General features: G+C 41.8%; 1 protein-coding gene across 1 annotated transcript; it reads left to right on the top strand.

The window, feature by feature from the left end:
- Positions 1 to 823: 823 nt before the first annotated feature.
- On the top strand, positions 824 to 3,058 carry LOC116219748. Its single transcript, XM_031563519.1, has 3 exons — positions 824 to 1,224; positions 1,485 to 2,072; positions 2,943 to 3,058. Exons 1-3 carry the CDS (start codon positions 855 to 857, stop codon positions 3,056 to 3,058), a joined length of 1,074 nt encoding a protein of 357 aa, XP_031419379.1. The 5' UTR covers positions 824 to 854.
- The last annotated feature ends 19,777 nt before the right edge of the window (positions 3,059 to 22,835 follow it).

Here is a 22,835-nt window from a genome sequence, read left to right on the forward strand (position 1 = left end):
ATGAACTGAGACCATCTGTTCAGTACATGTTGTGGGAAAAGAGAGAGAGTTGGTATCTGGAAAACAGTCAGGGTCATGTGAGAGGTGATGGCCGTATGGAGGCCAGACCTCCTCACAGTTAAGGTCATTGCTCTAAATAGACACTTGAGGTCAGGGACAATCTTGGGAGATGTTGATCTCAGTTTCACTCATGCAAGGAACTGCTGGGTGACCTAGCAAATGTACCACGGAATTCATTCAACCAAGCATCATTCACTAAGACCCACCAAGGGGTCTAGTGAACTTGAGAACAGACAGAACAGGGAATCCTATCTGCAAAATTGGCATGTGTCAAGCTCAGGGTTGACCGGGGCAAATTTGCTTGAGGTATGGTGTCTGGCCTATTGTGATTGCTTCACATTCTCTTTGTATTAAAAGCTCACTATTGAATACTGACATTCCACAACATTTCAGCAGATTTCATCACTAGTTTGGTGTGTGCTTCACAAAAGAGAGGCTGGTGTCTTCCTATCCGTTAGCTAGACTACAAGCCTGGTGGCAAAGAAATTATAAATGCTGATTGAAATAAGGCTGTGTAAATGTGCTTAGTTTTGTTTCCCAATGTTGCTTGATTGATGAAAAGATATGGTAGAACAATTCACTTTTTTCAGAGATTTTTTTTCCCTGAAAGGTAGCCATTGTAATAAACTTTGGCAGGTATCCACAAGTTTCCTCGGGTGGTTGCTGGGCAATCGTTTGTGGGCGAAATTTCCGGTGGAGTACTTCCGGCAGAGGCTAATCACATCGCTACTGTGGCTGGTTAATATTGTAGAGACCTGTCCCCTCTGAGTAGTGCCTGAGATCGCTACAATATTATGGCTTTAAAAAGTTCGGGAACAACGTGTGCCGTTCGCGGGTGTACTTACAACCGGACAAAACTAAACCATTGGTTGAAATCGGAGTGTTTTGACCACAAGCCAAAAAAGAAAATAGAGTGTTCGTGCCCGAAATGGTACAGCTTCCATCAACTGCCGAATGACGACGACGAGGCTAAAAGAAATTGGCTGAAAAACCTAAACTTAAAACATCCTCCGAAATATTGTTACGTCTGTTCTTTTCATTTTGTGGACAAAACGCCAACTGAGGAAAACCCTTACCCAACGCTTTATCTGGGTTATGAGAAGCCACCTGAGAAGAAACGCCGAAGAGTCGTCAGGATGATCGTTGACAGTCAAGTCGCAACAGGTAGGCTTGACGGCTAAATTTGGTATTGACGCAAGATTTTTTTATGAAAAATTACGTTAGCATACAGTATACTCACGGTGTTAAAGGCATCCTTGATTTTCTGCGCTTAAACATGTCTTAAGTTATACTTACACAGGGGACACAGGGATTAAAAATCATTGACTAAATCTGTGCTGTACACCAATTCATGCTGTACACCAATGCAATGCCCTCGTCCAATTATCTCCATCTATGATATGTCTCCATCTTATTACCTGCAGACCAAGCTGATGTGATGGTGTTCGAGCAACCTCAGACCTTCAAGGATGCCCAAACCCAGTGGATGGATCCAGCTGTGGAGGACCATACCTACTCTAAAGGATCCATCATTATATATAACATGCCCATCACACCTGCCCCTGAGATCTCACTGTCCATTGCAGAGGTTACACTGAAAGGTGATAAAGACTGTCTGCTTTACACAGGGATTCCTCTACTAGTGTTCAACACTCTTGTCTCCTGTGTACAAGGTTTTGCGCCCCAGTCATCAACAATGCCAGTTCAAGACCAAGTTTTGTTGACAATCATGAAGCTCAGACAGAACTTTGTTCTGGCTGACTTAGCGAGGCGCTTTAAAAGATCAGCCAGTCAGGTCAGTAAAACAATTAAGCATTGGATAGATGTCCTTGCTGAGCACACCAAGGACCTCATTCCATGGCTGCCCCGTGACACAATCATATCAACCATGCCACAGGTTTTTCTGCAACATTTCCCTGATGTAACGTGTATCATTGACTGCACAGAGAGTGTTCTGCAAAAAGCCAAAAACTTAGACTCGCGCTCAGAGTCTTACAGCCATTACTATGCAAGTAACACTGAAGTACCTTGTTGCCATTGCCCCATCAGGGATGGTGATGTTCATTTCAGAGGCTTTTGGTGGAAAGTGTAGTGACAGATATATTACACAGAACTCAGGGTTTCTTGATTGTTTACGTCCTGGTGATTTGGTGATGGGGGGCCGTGGGTTCACAATTAGAGATCTTGTTGAGGAGAGGAGGGTAAGGCTAGTCATACCTGCGTTTACAGAGTGAGACTTACATTGCCAACTGATATGTGGGTTAATTACAACAGTTCGAGGTACTTGGGGCAGAGATGTAGTTTCTTTCCTCCAAAATCATCAGCCAACCTGGGAAGCATATGTAGAAATAAAAAATGTCCAGTTGCTCTACTTGTTTTGTCAGTGTAATCTTGTCGAATGGAATGTCCAATTCTAAATGTTCCTTTGGTGTCCAGACAACCAGTTGCCAGCTCTGTAGACCTAGGCACATCAATAGCCACTTGTGTCTAAAAGAATAGAAAATACATGTAATTGGCACCAAATTTATGAATATTAGCTCACATTATATTGTTTATCTCTTGTAATAATGCAGGCTAGTATATCTTGCCCTTGGAAAACAGTCCAGCTTACCTGAAGGGTAGTATGCCAGCTCTTCCATTTGGACAAATGAGGTATTTCATCATCCCAAGATTTGATGTCAGCGTTTGGCCGGGTTGAGAAGTTCTTCAAGAGACATCTGACTCTTGAAGGGGCACTTGATCTCGAGTAGTTTTGTCCCATCAAGGATCCCATCTGGACTGGCTGCCAACCAGGGGTGGTCAGGATGCACCACAAAGGCCTCTGTTGTTGCACAACAGTCCCTCTGCTCTCAAGGAGTGTGAGACCCTCACTTCATTTTCAGAGCCATATTTTGTGGCTGCGTTCCCAGGTGAAGGTGGGGTACAGGTGCTCATTAAGGAATTGTTGGGGGTCTGTGGAGTGTCGTTTGGGGACTCGTTTCACTGTGCTTGGCAGTAAGACGCAGTCTCCTAGCATCATGCCACACCTGTGACCTACTCTGGGTCTTTGTTTCAATTTCCAATGCAGACATTTGATCGGGGGATAAAGCAATGTAGGATTGGTAAAACACTGAACACTTCCTACATGTCAGACGTGTACTATGATCAGTGTGATTTTCAATTCTCAATTCTGAATTTTGGTTTGGCTCAGTGTTGTTCTCTACATCCGCTCTGTAAGCAAGCTGGATAAGACCATTAGTTTGGAGCTGATAGAGTGGGGCCATTACTGAGGAGTTGATGTGTGTTTTGAAATCCTCATGGTTTCTGAAGAGTCAGGGAGATGGTGTGGAATTGATTTGTTCTCTTGATGGGTGGGGATATGTGTCCTGGGGTCTGTGGCGCCTAAAATTAATATGCTTTGCCTTTACCAGACCTACATTCTTCTTTGCACCACTATTCCATTTCCATTGCACATCAGTACATGCTGTCCCTGTCCAGGGGCGGACTGGGGGAAAAAAGTGGCCCGGGAGTTACTGTCAGACCGGCCCACTCAATACACGGCATGCGGCCCACTCAGTACACGGCGCGCTGCCCACTCAATACACGGCGCGTTGCCCATTCAATGCATCGCACGTATCGACCAGTCAGTGTCCTACTTGGAAAAATACCCATACACTTAACATTATTTTGGATGATTACAAATAAATTACATCATTTATGTTTTTTTTTTAATATCATTTGGATCCACCAATTTGCCTGGGTGGACACATGGAATAAAATTATACTGGCTATTGTAACACTCCAAGGTAGGTATAGTTTGCTAGATGAATAGGCTTAACTCTGGGCTAGTATCAGATGGATACGTATAACTACAGAACATTAAGGAATGAATATCCACACAATAAAGAAACTGGAATCAGAGGGTAGAATTAGTATGAACTATATTGTAGAAATGAACAGAATAGAACATACGATGGGGTGTGAACATCAGTGGTATCAGTAGTGTTGCATGCTGGGTGTGTGATTGTGTGTGTGTGTGTAGGGGTGTTGCAGGTGCATAACAAAACAATAAGTTAAGTAACAGAACCTAAACTAACTCTGTTGGCCCGGGTGCATTATAGTCACATGATAATAAAAACAATATCAGTATACTCATGTGTTATTATGACCTCACTATCTAATCTAGATAACATATTAACATTGTTTATAATGTTAGTGTTGTGTGTAACACGGTGATCTTAGCATAACAAGCTAGCTGGTTACCTTATTTTACATAAGTTATTAGAAATTATAAGATTGCCCTCTTTACAACTACCACCATGGATAGCTTGCTCATCGATTGTAAACAAGTGACTACGGCTAACATGTTTAAATAGATCATCTCGATGATGACAACAGCGCCAGCTTGCTTATTTTACCAGATCATAACGTCTCAATTTTGGACATTTATCTACCTAACATTAGCTTAGGGTGACCAGATTTCCCGGACCTAAAACCGGGACACTTTGCCCGTGACCGTAATGCTCGTGCACGCTTTTTATCCTGAACATGGGCCAGCCCAGGTCAGACATAGACATAGATTTTGCCAACAGCACACGTAGGCCTACTGTTCACAACATAATGGGGCATCTCAGTTAATATTCATGCATTTTCTATGTAGCCTACATATCTAAGAAATAATATTAAAAGACATTGAGTGAGTTAGTTTTGTGTGGGACCAACTTTATTTTTCAGAATTAAAGCATTATTTTGGAAAATGTACCCACTGAACTTGGCAATAAACGGACTATTTTGAACTGCTGCCACAGGCTTGAACTAAAGTTATGGTGACACTTTACAGTAAGGGTACATGAATTATGAATTATTATTGTGATTTACTTCATTCCTTTATATCTTATGAATCATCAGGAATTGACATGAGTTTATAGCCTCTCATTCATGACTTCATGCATGAACAACACATCAACTAAAGCATTAGGTGGGTACATTATTATGCACAAGTTGTGTTCAAATCAGAATTTGCGCAATGATGACTACATTGTTTTGCATAAAAAGAAATAATCCATGATCATACTTATTAAATCATAATTCATAATGATGTGCCCATATCTAATGCTTTAGTTGTGTTGTTCATTTATGAGGGTCACGAATGACATACTATGAACACGTCAGTTCCTGATGATTCATGGGATATTAAGGAATGCAGTAATACATAAATCATTAATAACATAATGCATAATAATACATATACACATCAATGAATTCATGCGTGAATTCATGATAATTGTATCCTGTACCCTTAGCGTAAAGTGTTACCAGTGTTATTTCCAAACAACACACACACACACCCTATGGAAACATTCATTCGCTTATATTTTGTTACAGGAGTGAATTTGATGAAGTATTATTTAATTGCTGAAAGCCTGCTGTGAAATTGCGACACAGGTATCAGCAAAATTGTCTTCGGCATTGTCGTAGTGTAGACTAGCTATTTGATATAGCCTGACGCGTTAAAAAACGAGACCAATAAGAAGAGGCTTTGCAACAATGTTTACAAATGTACATTGTAACGCTGGCTGCACAGATTATGCAGACGCAGACCGCTACGATTGATTGACACACACACACACACATTGTTCAAATCATACGCTGGGCGCTTTATTAGTCTTTCTACATGGGTTTAGTTAATGATCGGGCTATAATAAGACCACATCAGCTATGTAATCGCTGACAACCGGGACAATTTCATAGTGGTTGGTGTAAACCGGGACATTTTAGCGTCCCGACAGGTTTTTGTCGGGACTCGGGACACGCAACTCAAAATCGGGACTGTCCCGGTAAAACCGGGACGTCTGGTCACCCTACATTTGCTAGGCTAGTTGGTAGTGAACGTTACCTCATCTGTGAAAAGCAAGCTAACATTGGCCAAGTCAACGCCACAACTTACCTTGTATCACTGTCACTGTCACGCGAAATAACAGTCGTAAATGGCCCAGAGTTTTCTTAAATGCAATTCCTCAAAACTACCAGATGCCCCACGGGCTGCTCGTGTTAGAAGGGCTGACGGCACACGTCACTACGGTAGCGTGCCCTGGCGGGGCGTGTATGCAAATCCAGGTGCGTTTAATTTAAGAATCCTCATCCTCAATCCGCACAGCTGAGAACACTTCGGCTGTGTAAAAACCCATTTTCAGGTGTTCATTAATAAGGTGGAGATCGTTTCTTACGTTGAATTTCTGAATTCCGTAAGAACACATTTCAGAAGACACTTCAGAACATTTTCGAAAAATAGGCAGCATGAGTGTGAATACAGATCGCGAGGAGGAGTATAAAAATCAGTCAGTGATTCAGTTTTTATAGATAATAGAGGAAATTATACGTGTTCTGAATAGTATGGAAAATCGTTGGAGGTGCCGGCGAAGTAAGTTGGAAGGCCAGTTGGTGTTGGAAGTTGTCCGGTATTTTGGACCATCTCAACCTCGTCGGCCCACCGGGATTCCCCCGGTATCCCCGATGGCCAGTCCGCCCCTGTCCCGGTCTCACCTTGCCTGACTGCATTCTCAACCTACAAGAAGGAATGGTTTCACATTTTGTAATCACATGCTAAACCGACTTCTATGCTTTAAGTAGACTTTCCGGCATTTACAAACCTGACACTTTTACACATTTTCAAGATCATGTTACTCTCGTTAGCACTATCATTACTAACCTTCCACAGTATTGCTACTGCATGACTACAGGAGCGTCCTGGCCCTGCAATACACGAACAGCCTGCTGTCTGTATCACACCTGTCTTTGATACCAATCAATCAATCAATCAATTCAATTTTATATAGCGCTTCTCTATATACCCGAAGTCGCTTTACAGAGTCCAGAGTCCAGTAGTCATACACACACAGTCATACCGGTGGTGGTACCCAGGCCTTATGATGGGTTGTTTTAAGACTCTGACTTGGCTCTATTTCAGCTTTCAAGTAGACTAGGTCTTCTGTGATCTCTTTTAGCCACACTCGCCCGACTTTCTCGCTGTGTAAATACTGGTAAGCTTCAGAGCTTTTTAGGTTCATCATTGCCTTACCATCGCAAGACACAGACTCAACAACGTACGAAAAAATGCTGCTGTATGTTATCCTAGGCCATTTTTTTACTTCGTCTTCCCATCCAGTTACTGCAGAGGGCAAAGGTATATTTATATTGCCGTTTTTTAACTCGGTGAGGTTATGTTCCCACATTGTAGAATGAATGAATGAATGACAGACGGTGATTATTTACATCGGTCTCGTAGCAACCGGAAGTGAAGCCCACAATTCGCGCAAAGCACTATGGGGCGGTGGAAACTTGTGGTAGGTATCCAAGAGGCTAGATTCTAGAGCCTTCTGACACCAACATTCCATCAGCTCTTCCATCATCTCCCCTACATACGCTTACTTTACCAGGTCATACTGTCAATTGTCATGCTGACCCGTGCAATAGAACCCAAGCAAAACCCCCACAGCAGAAGCACTCACCTAGGATAAGCATAACTTTAGTTTGTGTGATCCCATTTTCTTGGAGAAGAATTGCAAACAAAACGTGAGTCATGAATTGCAGTCATGTTCATTTGCATTCAGACAATTTCTAAGAAGGAGACCGTGTAGGAAAAAACAATTAGGGCTGTTTGTTGTACAAGTCAGATTAAGTAGATTCATTGTTCAGTTTGGTCTAGTAGGATGTCCAGTTAGCTTCTAGGTGTGGTCCTGTCACTCATCTGGCGGAGCAAGATGCTAACACCAGTGTCATGGGTTTGTTGACTAGACTAGAGCACACACACTGATATTAATGTGCAAAACAATGTAAATGTAAATGATTAAAAGTGTGTCACCTCTCTTGCAGATAATGTGTTCAAAACTTACGTTCAGGACTTAAATTCAAAGGATGCACAGTACAACACATGGGGGCCTATTTTGATGGCGAAAAACGGCTGGTGGCAGCGCGCCAAAAAATTATTCTGGAAACCAGCCATTGGCTATTTGGTGTACAGTGCCCTCCACAATTATTGGCACCCCTAGTGAATATGAGCAAAACAGGCTATAAAAAAATATGTCTTTGCTGTTTATCCTCTTGGTCTTTGACTCAAAATATTCACAAAAATCTTACCTTTTCATTGAAGTAAAACTATTGAAAGAAAAAAAAACTGTTGACATTAAATACATATTTTTCCCCAAAACATGTGTGCCACAATTATTGACACCCCTTAATTTAATGTTTTGTGCAGCCTCCCTTTGCCAAGATAACAGCTCTGAGTCTTCTCCTATAATGCGTGATGAGGTTGGTGAACACATGGCACGGGATCTGAGACCATTCCTACATGCAGTATCTCTCCAGATCCTTCAGATTCTGAGGTCAACGTTTGTAGACTCGGCTTCAGCTCATCCCACAGATTTTCTATGGGGTTTAGGTCGGGGGACTGTGATGGCCATGGCAAAACCTTTATTCTGCGGTCGGTGAACCATTTTTGTGTTGATTTTGAGGTGTGCTTCGGATCATTGACCTGCTGGAAGGTCCAACCACAGCCCATTTTAAGCTTACTGGAGGGGGCTGTTAGGTTTTCATTTAATATCTGCTGGTATTTGATGGAGTCCATGATACCATGTATCCTAACAAGATGTCCAGGGCCTTTGAAGAAAAACAGCCCCACAACATCAAAGATCCGCCACCATCTTCACATTGGGTATGGGGGTCTTTTCTGTATGGCTATCTTTCTGTCTACGCCAAACCCACCTTTGATGTTTGTTGCCAAAAAGCTTTATTTTGGTCTCATCTGACCATATAACTGGCCCTATTGAAATTGAAAGTCTGACTTACATTTGGCAAACTGTAGGCGCTTTAGTTTGTAGTTGATTGACAGCAGAGGCTTTTTTCTGGCAACCCTCCAAAACAACTTGTGGTGATGTAGGTGGCGTCTGATGGTAGTTTTGGAGACTTTCTGACCCCAAGACTCAACTCACCTCTACAATTCTCCAGCTGTGATCCTTGGAGATTCTTTTGCCAGTCGAACCATCCTCCTCACGGTGCGTGGGGTCAATGTACACATACGTCCTCTTCCAGGCTGATTCTTAACATTCCTGTCGCTTTAAACTTCTTAATTATTTCCATGATAGTGGAAATGGGTATTTTCAACTCTTTAGAGATTTTCTTGTGTCCATTTCTTGATTGTGCAGCTCCACAACTTTCCGTTGCACATCGTCACTGTGTTCTTGGGTCTTTCCCATAGTGATGAATGACTAATGGAATGTGTCACCTCATTTGTACGCCAGTGGAACAGGAAGTCATGGTTGACCTCTTAAGAGTTCCTTATCAAACAGGTGAACTTAAAATGTAAAACATGACTGGAAATATACTTCAGTTAGATTTTAATTATAAGATTTTTCTAGGGGTACCAATAATTGTGGCACACATGTTTTGGGGAAAAATATTTATTTATTGTCAACAGTTTTTTTTTCTTTCAATAATTTTACTTCAATGAAAAGGTAAGATTTTTGTGAATATTTTGAGTGAAAGACCAAGAGGATAAACAGCAAAGACATATTTTTTTATAGCCTGTTTTGCTCATATTCACTAGGGGTGCCAATAATTATGGAGGGCACTGTAGTTGGTGCATTCAGAACCTCAGCATAACCGAACGGTTGAGTGAAAGTCTGAGCATTAGATCAACGAGAGAGAGTGGCCATAGACAGGCTATAGAGGTATTAATTTGCCTAACAACACAAGGTTAATGGTGACTGTATGTGTAGACATACTGACAATATGGGATATCCCAAAGACAGGGAAGGAAACAGATGTATAAAACGCAAGAGCCTACATGAAAGAAGAATGCATAAGACATGTGAGGTTGCAAGCTGTGTTTATGTTGATGAATTTGAATAATTGACCAACCTGAATGCAATCTTTTCTGTATTCCACCGTGGCCAAGAAAAGAGATCTTTTGTGGAAAATGCGCTGGTGTAGCGTGGCATTTCTTCTTCTGCCTTAGTGTAATTATACTACACTATGTAAATAGAAATAACAACAAAATGTCATCGTGTATTTACATCATAGATGACATGGATCCTTTACTGCTGACTGAGCATTTAATTCAAGTCGGACAAATTAATAGTACCTCTTTCCAGACGCTCAAGTGTTGCACGGGGTTTGACCTTTTAAACATTTTATTCTTTTTTAAAAGCCTGCCGTGTTAAATCCAAGGATATCCGAGATAGATTAATTGCATTACCCCATAACACAGCTTTGCCCCTGCTTCCTTGCTACTTCTACTAATATGTAGGCAACTAGGCATAATGCACTACTCCTCCAATGAAGGAAATGTGATCTTTTTTGCTAGATAGATAAATCAGTCTTGGGCAGTAATGGTTTATGATTGGCTCATTCAAATGTTCCCTGTCAGAGAAGAAGATGTCGCCAAGCCTATATCTAAAATTCACGCCTAGGCCCATCCGAAATAGGGCTCATGGTGTGCAAACTGATACATGTTTTCCTGGGGGAAGGAACTTAGACTTGTGTTTACCAAAAACATGGAATACTGGCTTTATAAGAAAGACAACATTTAATAAACAATCTACTAAAAGCTCTCTGTAAATTCCACCATGGTTCACCTCCGTATATCTCTCACTCTGCATGTCTATGAAGGGTCTTCCAGCTGTGGAGGGAACAATTTATCACCTGGCCATGGGGAAATGGAGTTCCGACTCACAGCATTGTCCTGGTAGGAACAGCAGGCTAGCATTGTCATGCGCAGACACCCACCTCCCCAGATGAGCTTCAGTGCCACATTATTGGCTTCCTGTCAGACATAGGCATGTGGGGGGAGTATTGCAGTCCAGTCTCCTCTTGCCCAGGAGAAGAGCAGTTGTGCAGTCATGCTGATGATTTGAATGTGCTTTTTTTTAACAGATCAGGTAGTTAAGCAGCACTGTTTGACCAGTTTGAAAGGCAGTTTGGTGGCATATACATCCAAAGTCGTTGTTTTTTACCTTCAATACGTTCCCTTATAGATCAATACGTTCAAGGAAAAGGTGAAAACATGAAAGCATAAATAGGTGAATATAAATGTACTTTTTAGCTCCCATTCCCTTTTTTCTGTGTTTTGTCCTTCCGTTTTCCTAGTGAACAGCTGAATGTTTGGAGCGTTGGTCATGCATCAATATTTAAAAACTCAGTTGTTTTGTTTTTGAATATTCTTTAAATACTCTAGTTTATACTCAGAAACACCACATTAGATATCACCACATACACTTTAATCTGTTGTTACCGATTATAATAAACAAATAATTAAAATAACCTCTGTTCTGTACTCTTTATAGTACCTGTAATTAAGTAGTCACCATAGCTTCAGTGACCTTTAGTGACCTTGAATAACAATATGTTCTATAGTTGGAATCAATAGCAAGGCAGCTGCAGACCACCTACTGAGAAAAATGGTATACTGCTCTGACTCTGCTGTCATAGAGCCATTTACACGAGTGATTTGTCACTCAGAACATATTCAGCTCATACTCAAACTTCTTGTGCCATGTTCCTGAAATCTACATAATGGAAAGAAAAGGGTGTTGTTTTAAAATCCCTGAGGCCTGAGAAGCAGAAAAGCGTTTGTCTTTATCCCTGAGAAAAGAGACACTTGGCAGTGTCATGTCAGTCAGTCAGGGAGGAGTGTAACTGAAGGGAAGGTGTGTGGTGACAGAAGTGTTCTGGAGGGGGCAGCAGGCACTGGGCCACTGCCAACACCATGATAGAGCTACAGCTCACTGAGGAAATAAGCCTGACAAACAAAAGGGGACGGTTGAATGTGTAAAGAATGTAGAAAGAGTCCCTAAGGTTTTTTTTCCCTTTACGTTTGCCACTTTGAATGCTTGACATTTTGCTTTTAATTTCAAACGGCAGATCCTATTTACTTGCTTACTTATTGGTTAAACTCAACATGAGCAGAAGACAAGAAGGGCCATTCAAAACCAGCTAGATTAACCAGAGGTTACAGGGTGAATATAGCAGAATAAATTATAATTTACATAGTTACCTTGTTGAGGTTACCGTCACTGAATGAACACAAGCAAAATGACAGCTGGAACAGAGGCTTTCATTAATCTGCGACGGTCGTGGTGCGACCCCACATGAACGACGCACACCTGCCCGTATTTGCGACAGCTAGCGCACACCCACACACAAACACATAAAGATGCACACACCGGATTACACCAACTTCAACAAAGTACGCTAGGACACCAATCTTGGTTTCCACCATTTATTCAAGTGAACATGCATGGTGCACCAACGGAGTTTAACAAAATATGGATTACCGACAGGTTGGCTGTTCAAGTCCTCAGCTAGCTGGTCAGTCCGACGCAAGAACTGTCAGGATCCTGCTCTGTTTTCCTTTTATGTTTCTTGATTCCTGACATGTGCTTTTTCCTGTTTGTTTATGTTGTCATGTGCTTGTTGTGATTGTCTTGTCCGGCCATGTGTTTCCTGTCTTTGTCCTGAGACTCCGCCCCCATCTGCCCTCTGCCACTTCCTGGTTTTGACCCTCACCTGTTCCCAATCTTTTCCCTGTTTGTTTCCCTGATTGGTACCTCCTGTGTCTTGTTAATTCCCCTTGTCTAGTTCCCCCTCTGTTATTTAAGTTCAGTCTGTCCTTTGTTCCATGTTGGTTCGTCGTACTAGCATGGTGAGTTCCGTGCCAATTAGCTGTGTGCTTTCATGTTTTCCTGCTCTGCCTTGCTTTTTGTATTGTTGCTTTGCCAGTGTTCGGTTCATCAGTTTTTTGTTCGTTTTTGCCTTGGATCTTCTGTGCGTTAACCTTGTGAATAAATCCTGAATTCTTCCCTACATATGGTCTGCAATTGGGTCTCTGCCTTACGAATCGTGACAAGAACTGCCCACCGGAAACACGGAACATGGGGTAAAAACAACATGGGGACACATTTTCATTCATGCTTTCATAACAATAAAGTAACAGGTGTCGTGTATTCCCACCTGACTGTATTTAACGGGACGCTAAGGAGTGCTAACCTCAATGACAGGTGCAAAACATGCTAGGTCTCATACCAATCAACCTAGGTAGCTAGCTCTGAAGTATCCTAGCTATCTCTAACTTAGGGAACCATCTTAGGCAGCAGCTAGCATGTGTTAATATGAACTCGTGTTGATACGTGTGAAAATTAACTTGTGTTAATATGAAGCTGCACAGGAACCCTGAGGGATTCTACCTTTTCCTATCATAATTTTATAAATCGAGGTTAAATTGAGGTGACTGAACCCGAGACTACAGTGAAGATAAAGGTGAAAATGCAGGGTAGACCGTCCTTGGAGTCTCCTGAGCTGGACTTGCAGAGTCCAAACTCCCAAGAACAGCAGACCATAGCTGACGTACTCCGTATTGAGAAATGCCCTTGATCTCACTTGAAAACAGCCCTGAAAGAGGTCCTACAGGGGTGGTTCCTGTGGAACATACACAAAGGTGTGGGCCGCCCTACAACAGACCGCTAGTTCCTGCGGTGGAAAACCTCTTGTATCACTGATTCCTTTGTGGCCTGTGGCTGTTTCATCCTAGATATGTGGCTGTAACACTGATATAAATACATACACAAATATCCCTGCTCCCCTCTGTGTGTTGATGGTACGTTTATAAATACATGAGATACAAATTTACCAGCTGTCTTTGTATTCACAAATTAAATATTAAAACCATTAAAACCATATCCGCTTTTCAGAAATCAATTGCATGCCATACTATTTTTAGATATTGGTATTATACTATATCATGCATTTTAATTTGCTTTGTCTAAATTAAGAATAGCATACAGCTCATTTTCTATGAATACATAATTAATCATATGTATTTGTGTTGAAGGATCCAGAGATGCCGAAACACCCTCCAGTTTGAAAGAAGAAGAAAGTCATTCTAAGTCTGACATTTGAAGCTAGAAAAGGAATACATTTCTGTGAGATATGAACCTGTTCTCTTTACTGAATAATTCTCTTTCTACAAAACGCTTTCTGGAGCTTGAACTCCATTATGCATATGGCACATGTCAACATTTGTATGTATAAATGTTTTGTGAACTTGTTTGTGAACTGTATATACATTTACATATTTATGTACTCCTTCTTTTGTGAACTGTATATGAATTTGCACTTGCTATTATCTTAATCTCAAATCACCAAAGGTGTTTTTGGAGAAAAAAAGGAGCAGCATTTGATGAAAAGTACCCCTTAGGCATGTGGGTGAATATATTCTGGTTTGGGATTTTTCTACCAGCGAGTAGCACAGGAAGCATATAAATGAAGGGACGAATGGATTACACTAATTTTCAGCAATGTCAGAAGGCAAATGTCATGCAGTCAGTCAAGAAACTGAAGCCTACAAGTTGTTGGTTTTCACAACAGGATTCAAAGTATACCTCCAAATACACAATCAAGTACTTCAAGAAATGCTTCAAGAAACAGTTGCTTTTTGAATGCCCTGCAGTCCCCAAACTGTTTGAAAATCTGTTTCCCCAAAATGTTTGAAAATCTGTTGGTAAACTGAAACATGATGCATATGCAATATGTATATGTATCTCAGAACAGTGATGTGATGTGCAAGGAAGAGTGGGTGAAATCTCATAAAATCAAGAATTAAGAGACTTTTAGTGCCCAACAGAAATCATTTGCGAGCTGTGATATCTGCTTAAGGAGTCTTACTAAGTGCTGATTCAGTAGGGTGTTCAAACCTTTGCCCAGGCCCCAATGTCATCTTATGTGTAGCGCCATCGTTTGTTATTCAAGTGGCCAAACCCGGGGACTGCATCAGAACACGAACAACGGTCTGGATTTGGAAAAGTTAAACGTAGAGAACCTTTGGTATTGAGGAAAAGCTTGTACAGAAAATGAGCTTTGTGAGTGACCAAAGGGCCCTGACTGCCATGATGCCATTAAATGAAAAGGGAAAAAGTGAAGAGTGAACACTAAAGATGCAGAGAGAAGGAAAAGAAGAGAGTATAGCCATGTCTACCCGCCATTCCAGTTTGCCCTGTTTGACCGCATCTATCCACTGTGTTTCACCCAGCTGTGGCTTTGGAGAGAAGCAAGTACTCAGCCATATAGAGCCTGAGGGAGGCTTGAATTGAACTTGAATGTGGACTTTGATGCCTACCAAGAGTTGTATGAAACTATTCCTGGGATCTTCATTGTTCACAAGTTTTCTTCTTCAGTTTCACAATGAACGCTGTTTTTGTCATGAAGATAGACTGTTAAAATGAGGTAATAATGTAAGGGACGGGATGGTGTTCATGATTATGATGATTATAATTATGCTGTTGCTGATGCTGATGATTAGGATGGTGTTGAAGCACTAAGGATGTCCATGAAAAACAAAACCTCTTCATGCCCCGATGAGACTGTATTAATCGGTGGCACATGTTCATCCATAATTACCATTACAGCCATTATGCTCACATATTCCCCATTCCACGTGGGTAAATATGCCAAGAGCACCAAAACATCTGCTGCACATTGTATTCAGTGCACATAGCTGACAGTGATGTAATCCTCTTCGCTGCCATTATAACACATGTGATATAACCTTGTTGATAAAATGCGTCCTTTTTGTAAAAAATCTACACGAGGAGCAGAGAAATAAATGTCCCTGATGGAACAGAGAGAGACACCTGTGGAGAAAGAAAGAGAGATACGAGGCCGATAACCAGGAGGCTACAGCAGGCAGTGCACGGGAAAGCATCAGCACGGATAATCTTGCGGTCACAAAATATCGGAAATGTGTGATGCATGGTCCGTTTTTCAAGGATGGGAAATGAGCTTGGCTAGCTAGTCATAGGTTAAAAATAGCTCCCAGGATTGTGTGCATAATTCCCCAACCATACACTGAGAAAATCCCTAACAGTAAATCTGTACATTCTCAAGGCGCATTCATTCATTTGAATATCTGGATAGTTATAAATAGGTGGTGTCCTATATGTATGTGTGTTTGTGGGGGGTGGGGTGGAGGGGAGAGGAGGCTGATGATCATGAATAGCATGTGAACTGTGAACACTGTTATGGTCTAAAGCAAACAACAGGAAAGCAAAGACTCGGGAATTCCTACTCGTACTCAAACGTACTCATAAACAATCCCCAAGAACACTGCTATGCCCTCAATTGGGAGACACTTATCCAGAAACATATTTTCCTCCTATCATCTGTTGTCAGTGTAAAGGCTGATTCACAAACTGGTTCATATTGTTATATTGTTATTGATGCAGATATTCAGCCGTGTAATGTCTGTGACTCGTGTTCGATGTGGGTATCATTTTTGGGTGACTTAACAGGCTGACAACTGTGTTTAGACAGATAATCAATAATCAGCCTCCCCTGAGAATTTTCAATAAGGATATTATTATCAAACAGTAAGAGTATGCTATCAAAATAATATATTGTTTACTACATGTGTTGTCTAGGACCAGATTTGTGGATTTGTCCTCTGAGTGTGATATGCTGAGTATAATATGGCCGTAGCATCTCCAGCTACATGATCAAAGGGTTGGGATCTAAGATGGCCACAGCTTCTCTGATGCAGGAATATTGACATCTCTGTTACTTCTGCATGGGCTCTAGGCTACACTCCCAGCATGAGTGTCAAGACAAGCACCATGCAAATCAGAAATGTGCATTTATTTGTGAAGAGTTTCTTGTCATGTGCACACTGTCCGCATTGGTATGTCAATTGCCAAGCTGAACACTTCAGACACTGCCCGCTTCCCCTGCCTCTCTCTCTCTCTCTCTCTCTCTCTCTCTCTCTCTTCCTCTCTCTCTCTCCCACTCAATGCCGGCAGACAATTAATCAGTGGTCTGTCGGCTCAGTGGCGTGCCTTCACTGTGGCTGCTGTGCTTAGCAAAAAAAAGGGGGCTAAAATAAATAAAACAAATGCTTACTATTTACTTACGCCAGCAGAGGTGTTGGAGATGAAGCGCCAACAGCAACGGATGCTGTTATGACCGGACATTTTACCCCAGTCACACCAGCAACACCAACCCAGCCAGCTAAAGGGCCTGTCACCCCCACTGACATGGCCAGAGGTTCATATTTTGCAACAGCTTGAGGCGAGAGGAGTTAGCAGAGAGGGCACAGCCTCCTGTGCAGGAAGTGTAATCCTCTGGTCAGAGTCACAAAGGACTGGGAGCCACAGAAAAAGCCAGCAGTGCAGAAACACATAATGGAGTCTGCAGTGCGCAAAAAAGCACAACAGTGGAGGTAAAGCTATTGCACCACAGCCAGTGAGTCGAACAGATGAAAGGTGAACCTAAAAAAATATCACGTAGATCATTTACAGTTTGCATTGGGTCATCCATTGACACTATGTCAGGTAATATTACAGTATATGTTCATTATTCATACTGATCAAAATAAAATGATGTCGCAGGGAACAAATGATTAAAGTGACTTAGTTGTGTGAAAATGTTCTCTGGAGTAGTGTAGCACTAAGTCGGTGGACCACACAAAAGGAAGTTAAATGGCATGACAGAGCCTTGCAGCCAGACACATTGTGACATATCACTGTCGCTTTTTAATCTGGTTGTCACGTTAATATAAAAACCAGCATGTAAAACAAAGTGTTGTCGAAATGGATACCCAACCCTTTTTTTAGGAGGGAGAGGAAATTGCTGGCATTAAAAATCCATTCCTTCTCTTTGGTGAGGTTTTTGATTTCTTTATAGAATGCCTAAATACACATGTTGGCTATTATAGCCCTGCAAAGGAGTATGCCCGAGCGGCTGGTTTTGGTCAGAACTGAAGGATGGACGAGTGCAAACGGATCTTCCAAAAAATTGTTATCTTTATTTTCAAGTAGGCTACGGGAGGTTTAACATAGACCAAACAAACAAACGAACAAAACCACTTAATCCAAAGGAAACCACAAACGGGGACAATGCTCATGCGTAGCTATAGGCCATGATTCTCAATGCAATCACACCATGTCTGTTCGCGTCAGTGACATCGCCCAACTGCTGTGCGGCAGATATTTAAAACACTGGCCCTAACCATTGAATGTGGGTAAATCAATTAGCCGTTACGCAAGGTATTTCCTCCCTCTAAACATACTGGCATAACACATTACATACATTCGTGTGATATTATTAGCAATGCCATTAAACCCTTTATTAAAGAATGATTTTAAAATACTACAAACACCCCTGCTCCAATGAGCACTTCCCTACCGGAGCGAGAAATTAACGAAGAAAAGCTTTCCCAGCCTGGCTGTCGCTACCGGATGGTAGTCCTCTACCGGATGGTAGTCGCGCATGCGTACTACCCGATCAGTCGCCACTTTGCGACAATGTAGACAGCGGAATACAATCGCTGGCTAAAGCTGATAGAAGTTCGCGAAAGACGGTATACTTTAAGAAGTTTGGTCATTGTATACAGCTGTAAGTTCTTAACGTTTGTATAATAAAGAAGTTAAAGATATACTGGATATCCTCTTTTGTTCTCTTTGTCAAGTTCTATTGGCTAGCACATCAATGCTTTATTTGTTTTACCTACTGCTATATTTTCTCACTTCTTCATAATACAAACTATTTGACTTTTACCCGTACTAATTCAATATTACATTAAATATACCCACATTATGCGTTAAGACAACCCCATATGTTGACGTTGAGCCTTCTGCCGTAACCGTTTGTGTCTGAGCATGCGCGATGTGCGGGACTACCATCCGGTAGAGGACTACCATCCGGTAGCGACACCCCCCAGTTTGCCCCCACGTTCCCGGAAGACACAGGCAACAGGTAAGTATGAAGATACCAACATTTTGGCCAAACAGATCAGTGAACAAATTAAACCATGCAAGTGTTCTGCTGTTAGATTGTGTGCACTTTAAGAACGCTTAAGATGGTGCCGTTTCACATAAATAAATCATTGTTACTGAAACTAAACTTGTGTGCAACGCGTCTTTCTTCCCTTGGGTTATACAGACAATACATATATCCCCCGGTCATCTCCAAGTTCAGAAAACCCATCCAGTGTTAATCACACATAGTATAACATCTAAGCACTCCGAACAACATAATCACATAATCAATCGTTCCTCATTGGTGTCCATCTTTTAAACAATGATCATGATCTGGCGGGAAACCGCCGCTTTACGTGACAGATGCAATGCGCTCTGTCACAAGCCCAATGAAAGTGAATGTTGTTGTTGATTTTTACATCACAAATTATCAGGATAATGTTTGACAGGAAGAAATCGATTAAGTATGTCACTCACTAAATTACACAGGTCAGGTGAAAAAAAATGGAACCTTTTAGAAACAAACTGCTTGCTAACCCAATTAGCTAAGTGGATTTTCCATTGATTGGAAAGACCATCAGGGATATTGCTGGTGTCTCTGTCTGCAGACTATTGACATTTTTGACCAGATAGGGCTACTATATAGCAACTATTTATCATTAAACCTCAAATAATCTCTGGAAGTTAAATTACAATCAGATTTTTTTTGTATGCTAGCTGGTTCCCCTAACCTACAATAACTACATTACAGTCTATACAGGGAAAACTTTGTTGGCCAAACTATTTCCCCCCCTGATGAGATAAGACTAGACATGCGCCTTAATGTTACATCTCATAACGTGAGGCTATTCATGACATGGCTGGGACAGCAATGACCTGAACAAAAAAAAAGATATAATGTAAACAGGCTTGTCATACTGCTATTGCTTAAAATTGTCATGTAGGTACTGGAACAGAAGTTAATTTAACAATCCATATCATGTGGCTTTCACCTAAGCCAGCTATCAACATAGGCATAGTTTGCTTTTAGATATCATAGCAAGCTAATGTTACATCCTCTTTCACCTTGGCACCGCCTCAAGACCAGTTGGACCTAGTTGGCCTAAGGGCAATCAGTGGGCTATTAGTGCCTGGCCCCTAGCCCCAGTAAGCCCAGCGGAGGAACGGGCAAGCACTGGAAGGGACAATGGAAATGCAACTGGCCTTGGCACACACTAGCTCGCCCTCATTTGGCTCGATATTGGAATCCTGGCTTCTCGGGCCAACTAGGACCAGTGCATGAGGCGGTGACAAGGTGAAAGCCGGGGCTAGTGGAATCAGATAAGAGAGGTTCCAAACCAAAAAAAATTACTATTACGATCAAATAACCCACACCCTACCAAAAAAACGTAACAGATTAAAATACATTCTATCACAGTCAGAGGCTGTATGTCTGCATGGCAGTTGCATGAAGTCATGCTCAACAATGATGCCTTTTCTAGAACGTCTTTGTTTTCTTGCAAGACAGCACAGGCATGTAATTTAGAGGCACAAACCCTAGGCAAGACACTTTCATTCTGTTGAGGGGATGAGTTCTGTATGGTATACTTCAACCTTCTTTTCAAAGCTTCTTGACTTGAGGAGACAAGTCAGGATGCTATGTACCATTTTCCACAATGTGCCTGCTCGACAAGAGCCAGCATGAGCCCGTCACTCTCCTGCTGCTGTGCTGCTGAGCCCACCACACATCACAACAAATTGGGGACAAAAAGAAGAAACACTGGAACAAGGTGCATGGCTGTGCTAAATCTCTGACTCATTTTAAAGTAAAGTTTTAAATGACAAGTCAAGTGCAACTCTGATCATTCCATGTACATACCTAGTCAGGTTAAGATAACATGCTTGCCTGGGTCATATGAACCTAGTGTGTATAAGCGACGTATTTAATGGTGAAATCTATACCCACGGTTGGTAGTTTTTTTTTAAATTTTTACTGGCATTACTGGCATTATATGAGGGTCAGACATCCTAAGAGATCCCCTGCAATAACAGTGTGACTATTACATAAATGAAAAGTGAATATTGCTTTTTATCAAGGCCATTGCTTTACTTATATATTTTTCTCATTTTTTTGTCCTCCTTCTTCCTAAGAGAAGAAATGTGTAAATCACATACAATATTTGTTGTCTGTTTATTTATGTTACAAAACCAATTTCCCAGAGCAGATCAGAGTAATGTGTGCATGAGACTGAGACTGCTGGGATGACAAGTAGTCAGAAAATGTGTGGGGAAGTCATCCCCTTTCATCTGAAGGGCTCAAAATGGCTTCTGCATTAGCCTAAAAAACATGAGAGAGTCTCAAATTGTTTTCATTAAAATGAAGTTGGTAGACAAAATGGAATGAAATTGCTGTGGTAATTCAGAAATGTTTTCAGAAATAATCCATCCTGTTCCATGTAGCTTACCCCTACATATGCAAGGAGTGTAAAAAAAAAACCAATTGAGATCATTTATGGAAATCAATTTGGACTTGATATTAAAGTACAATTTAAACATTTTGTAGTTTAAAAATGTTTCTATTATTGAAAGACGACTTGAATGTAGACATATAAAAGTGTGTTGATATTCATAGGTGTCCCATGGCATCTCATCAAGAAGGGACCCCTTACTCATTCAGAACGTGGGAGGATTCATGTGATTGCACTGGCAGTGGTTAGAACAATTTACTGTGTAAATGAACCCAAGTAATATGGATAACTGAGGTGGTGCATTATGCATTGACTATATTTGCTGCACTCTTTGTAAGTGTCACCAGCTCCTGTCCTTTGTTTACAGACCAATTAGTCTGCTGCGGTCGCCATCACCATGACCCGGTCCCACAGGAATGCTGAAGGACTGCAGAGACAATACATCAAATCGCTACGGTTAAAGCAGACAGCAACACACCAGACCTCTAGTGAGAACAGCTACAACATGGATATAGCAAGTTGGGTGGGCAAAATGTTGTGCTGTTGCTCTTGTTTGGTGAGGCTGTGCCTACCGTTGTAAGTATTTTGACACAAGTGGCAGTTTTTGGTTGAGTTGACGAAGCCTTCGGCACTCTCCTGGCTGCTGATGGGTTTGCCCAGATCACCATGTAATCCGAAATATAGTACCTTGGGATTTTAAAACAGTAGCCGTAGAGTAGGGATCCTTGTCCTCTCTTATTCGTTGTTTACGTAGCTCTCAGGCAGCCCCTGTGTCAAGGCATCTTGGGTTCAGTGACCTTGCATGGCACCGGAGCTGTGGTCCACTCCGAGATGACGGGGCATAACCAGAGGACAACTGAACGGCAGCATTAATATGAACACTCAGTGAGGTCATCTTACAGATAAGCCTCATTACAGACATCGCCAGGCTCACTCCAGGCCTTCTGCATTTAGCCCCTTAAAAAAAGATTAAAAAACCCCGCTGTCCAGACAATTGGGGTTAACCGGCTGACTGTTAGCTGGAGGTGCAGGCACATGAGCCATGAAACAACCAAATAGTCTGGTTTCCTTCAGAAGGGGCTCCACATCCGCTGCTGATGCAGCATCCCTAGCAGGCAGGCAGGCAGGCCATCAGCGCCATCCGTCTCCTGAGTCATGGCGGAGGTAACGTGAGGACAGAGTGGAAGTGAAGGGGTTGAGCGACGACATGAGGTAGAGGAGGCATGTGATTCCAGAGCGCTAACTGAAGCCTGAGTGTGGATGTGGGCACCAGAATGTGTTGATTTGCCTGATTTGAATGCCTTTTTCCTGGTTAACATACCATGAACCCTGGTGGGAATATGCGTCATCTCCCTCTAGCACTTCCACATATACACACATGCCTATTAGGGCATCACATGCCTATAAGGGCATCGCATACCCTTTCAACCAGTAGAACAGGGACACTGCCATTGTACTTTAATAATATTCCCTTTTATTTTATATACCTTGACCAGTTTTCCCTCAAACTTCTATAGTGAATACAAATATATAATCCCTCTCCCTGATTATG

The sequence above is a fragment of the Clupea harengus genome, chromosome 3, assembly GCF_900700415.2.
Source record: "Clupea harengus chromosome 3, Ch_v2.0.2, whole genome shotgun sequence".
In the NCBI taxonomy this organism is placed as follows: Eukaryota; Metazoa; Chordata; class Actinopteri; order Clupeiformes; family Clupeidae; genus Clupea; species Clupea harengus.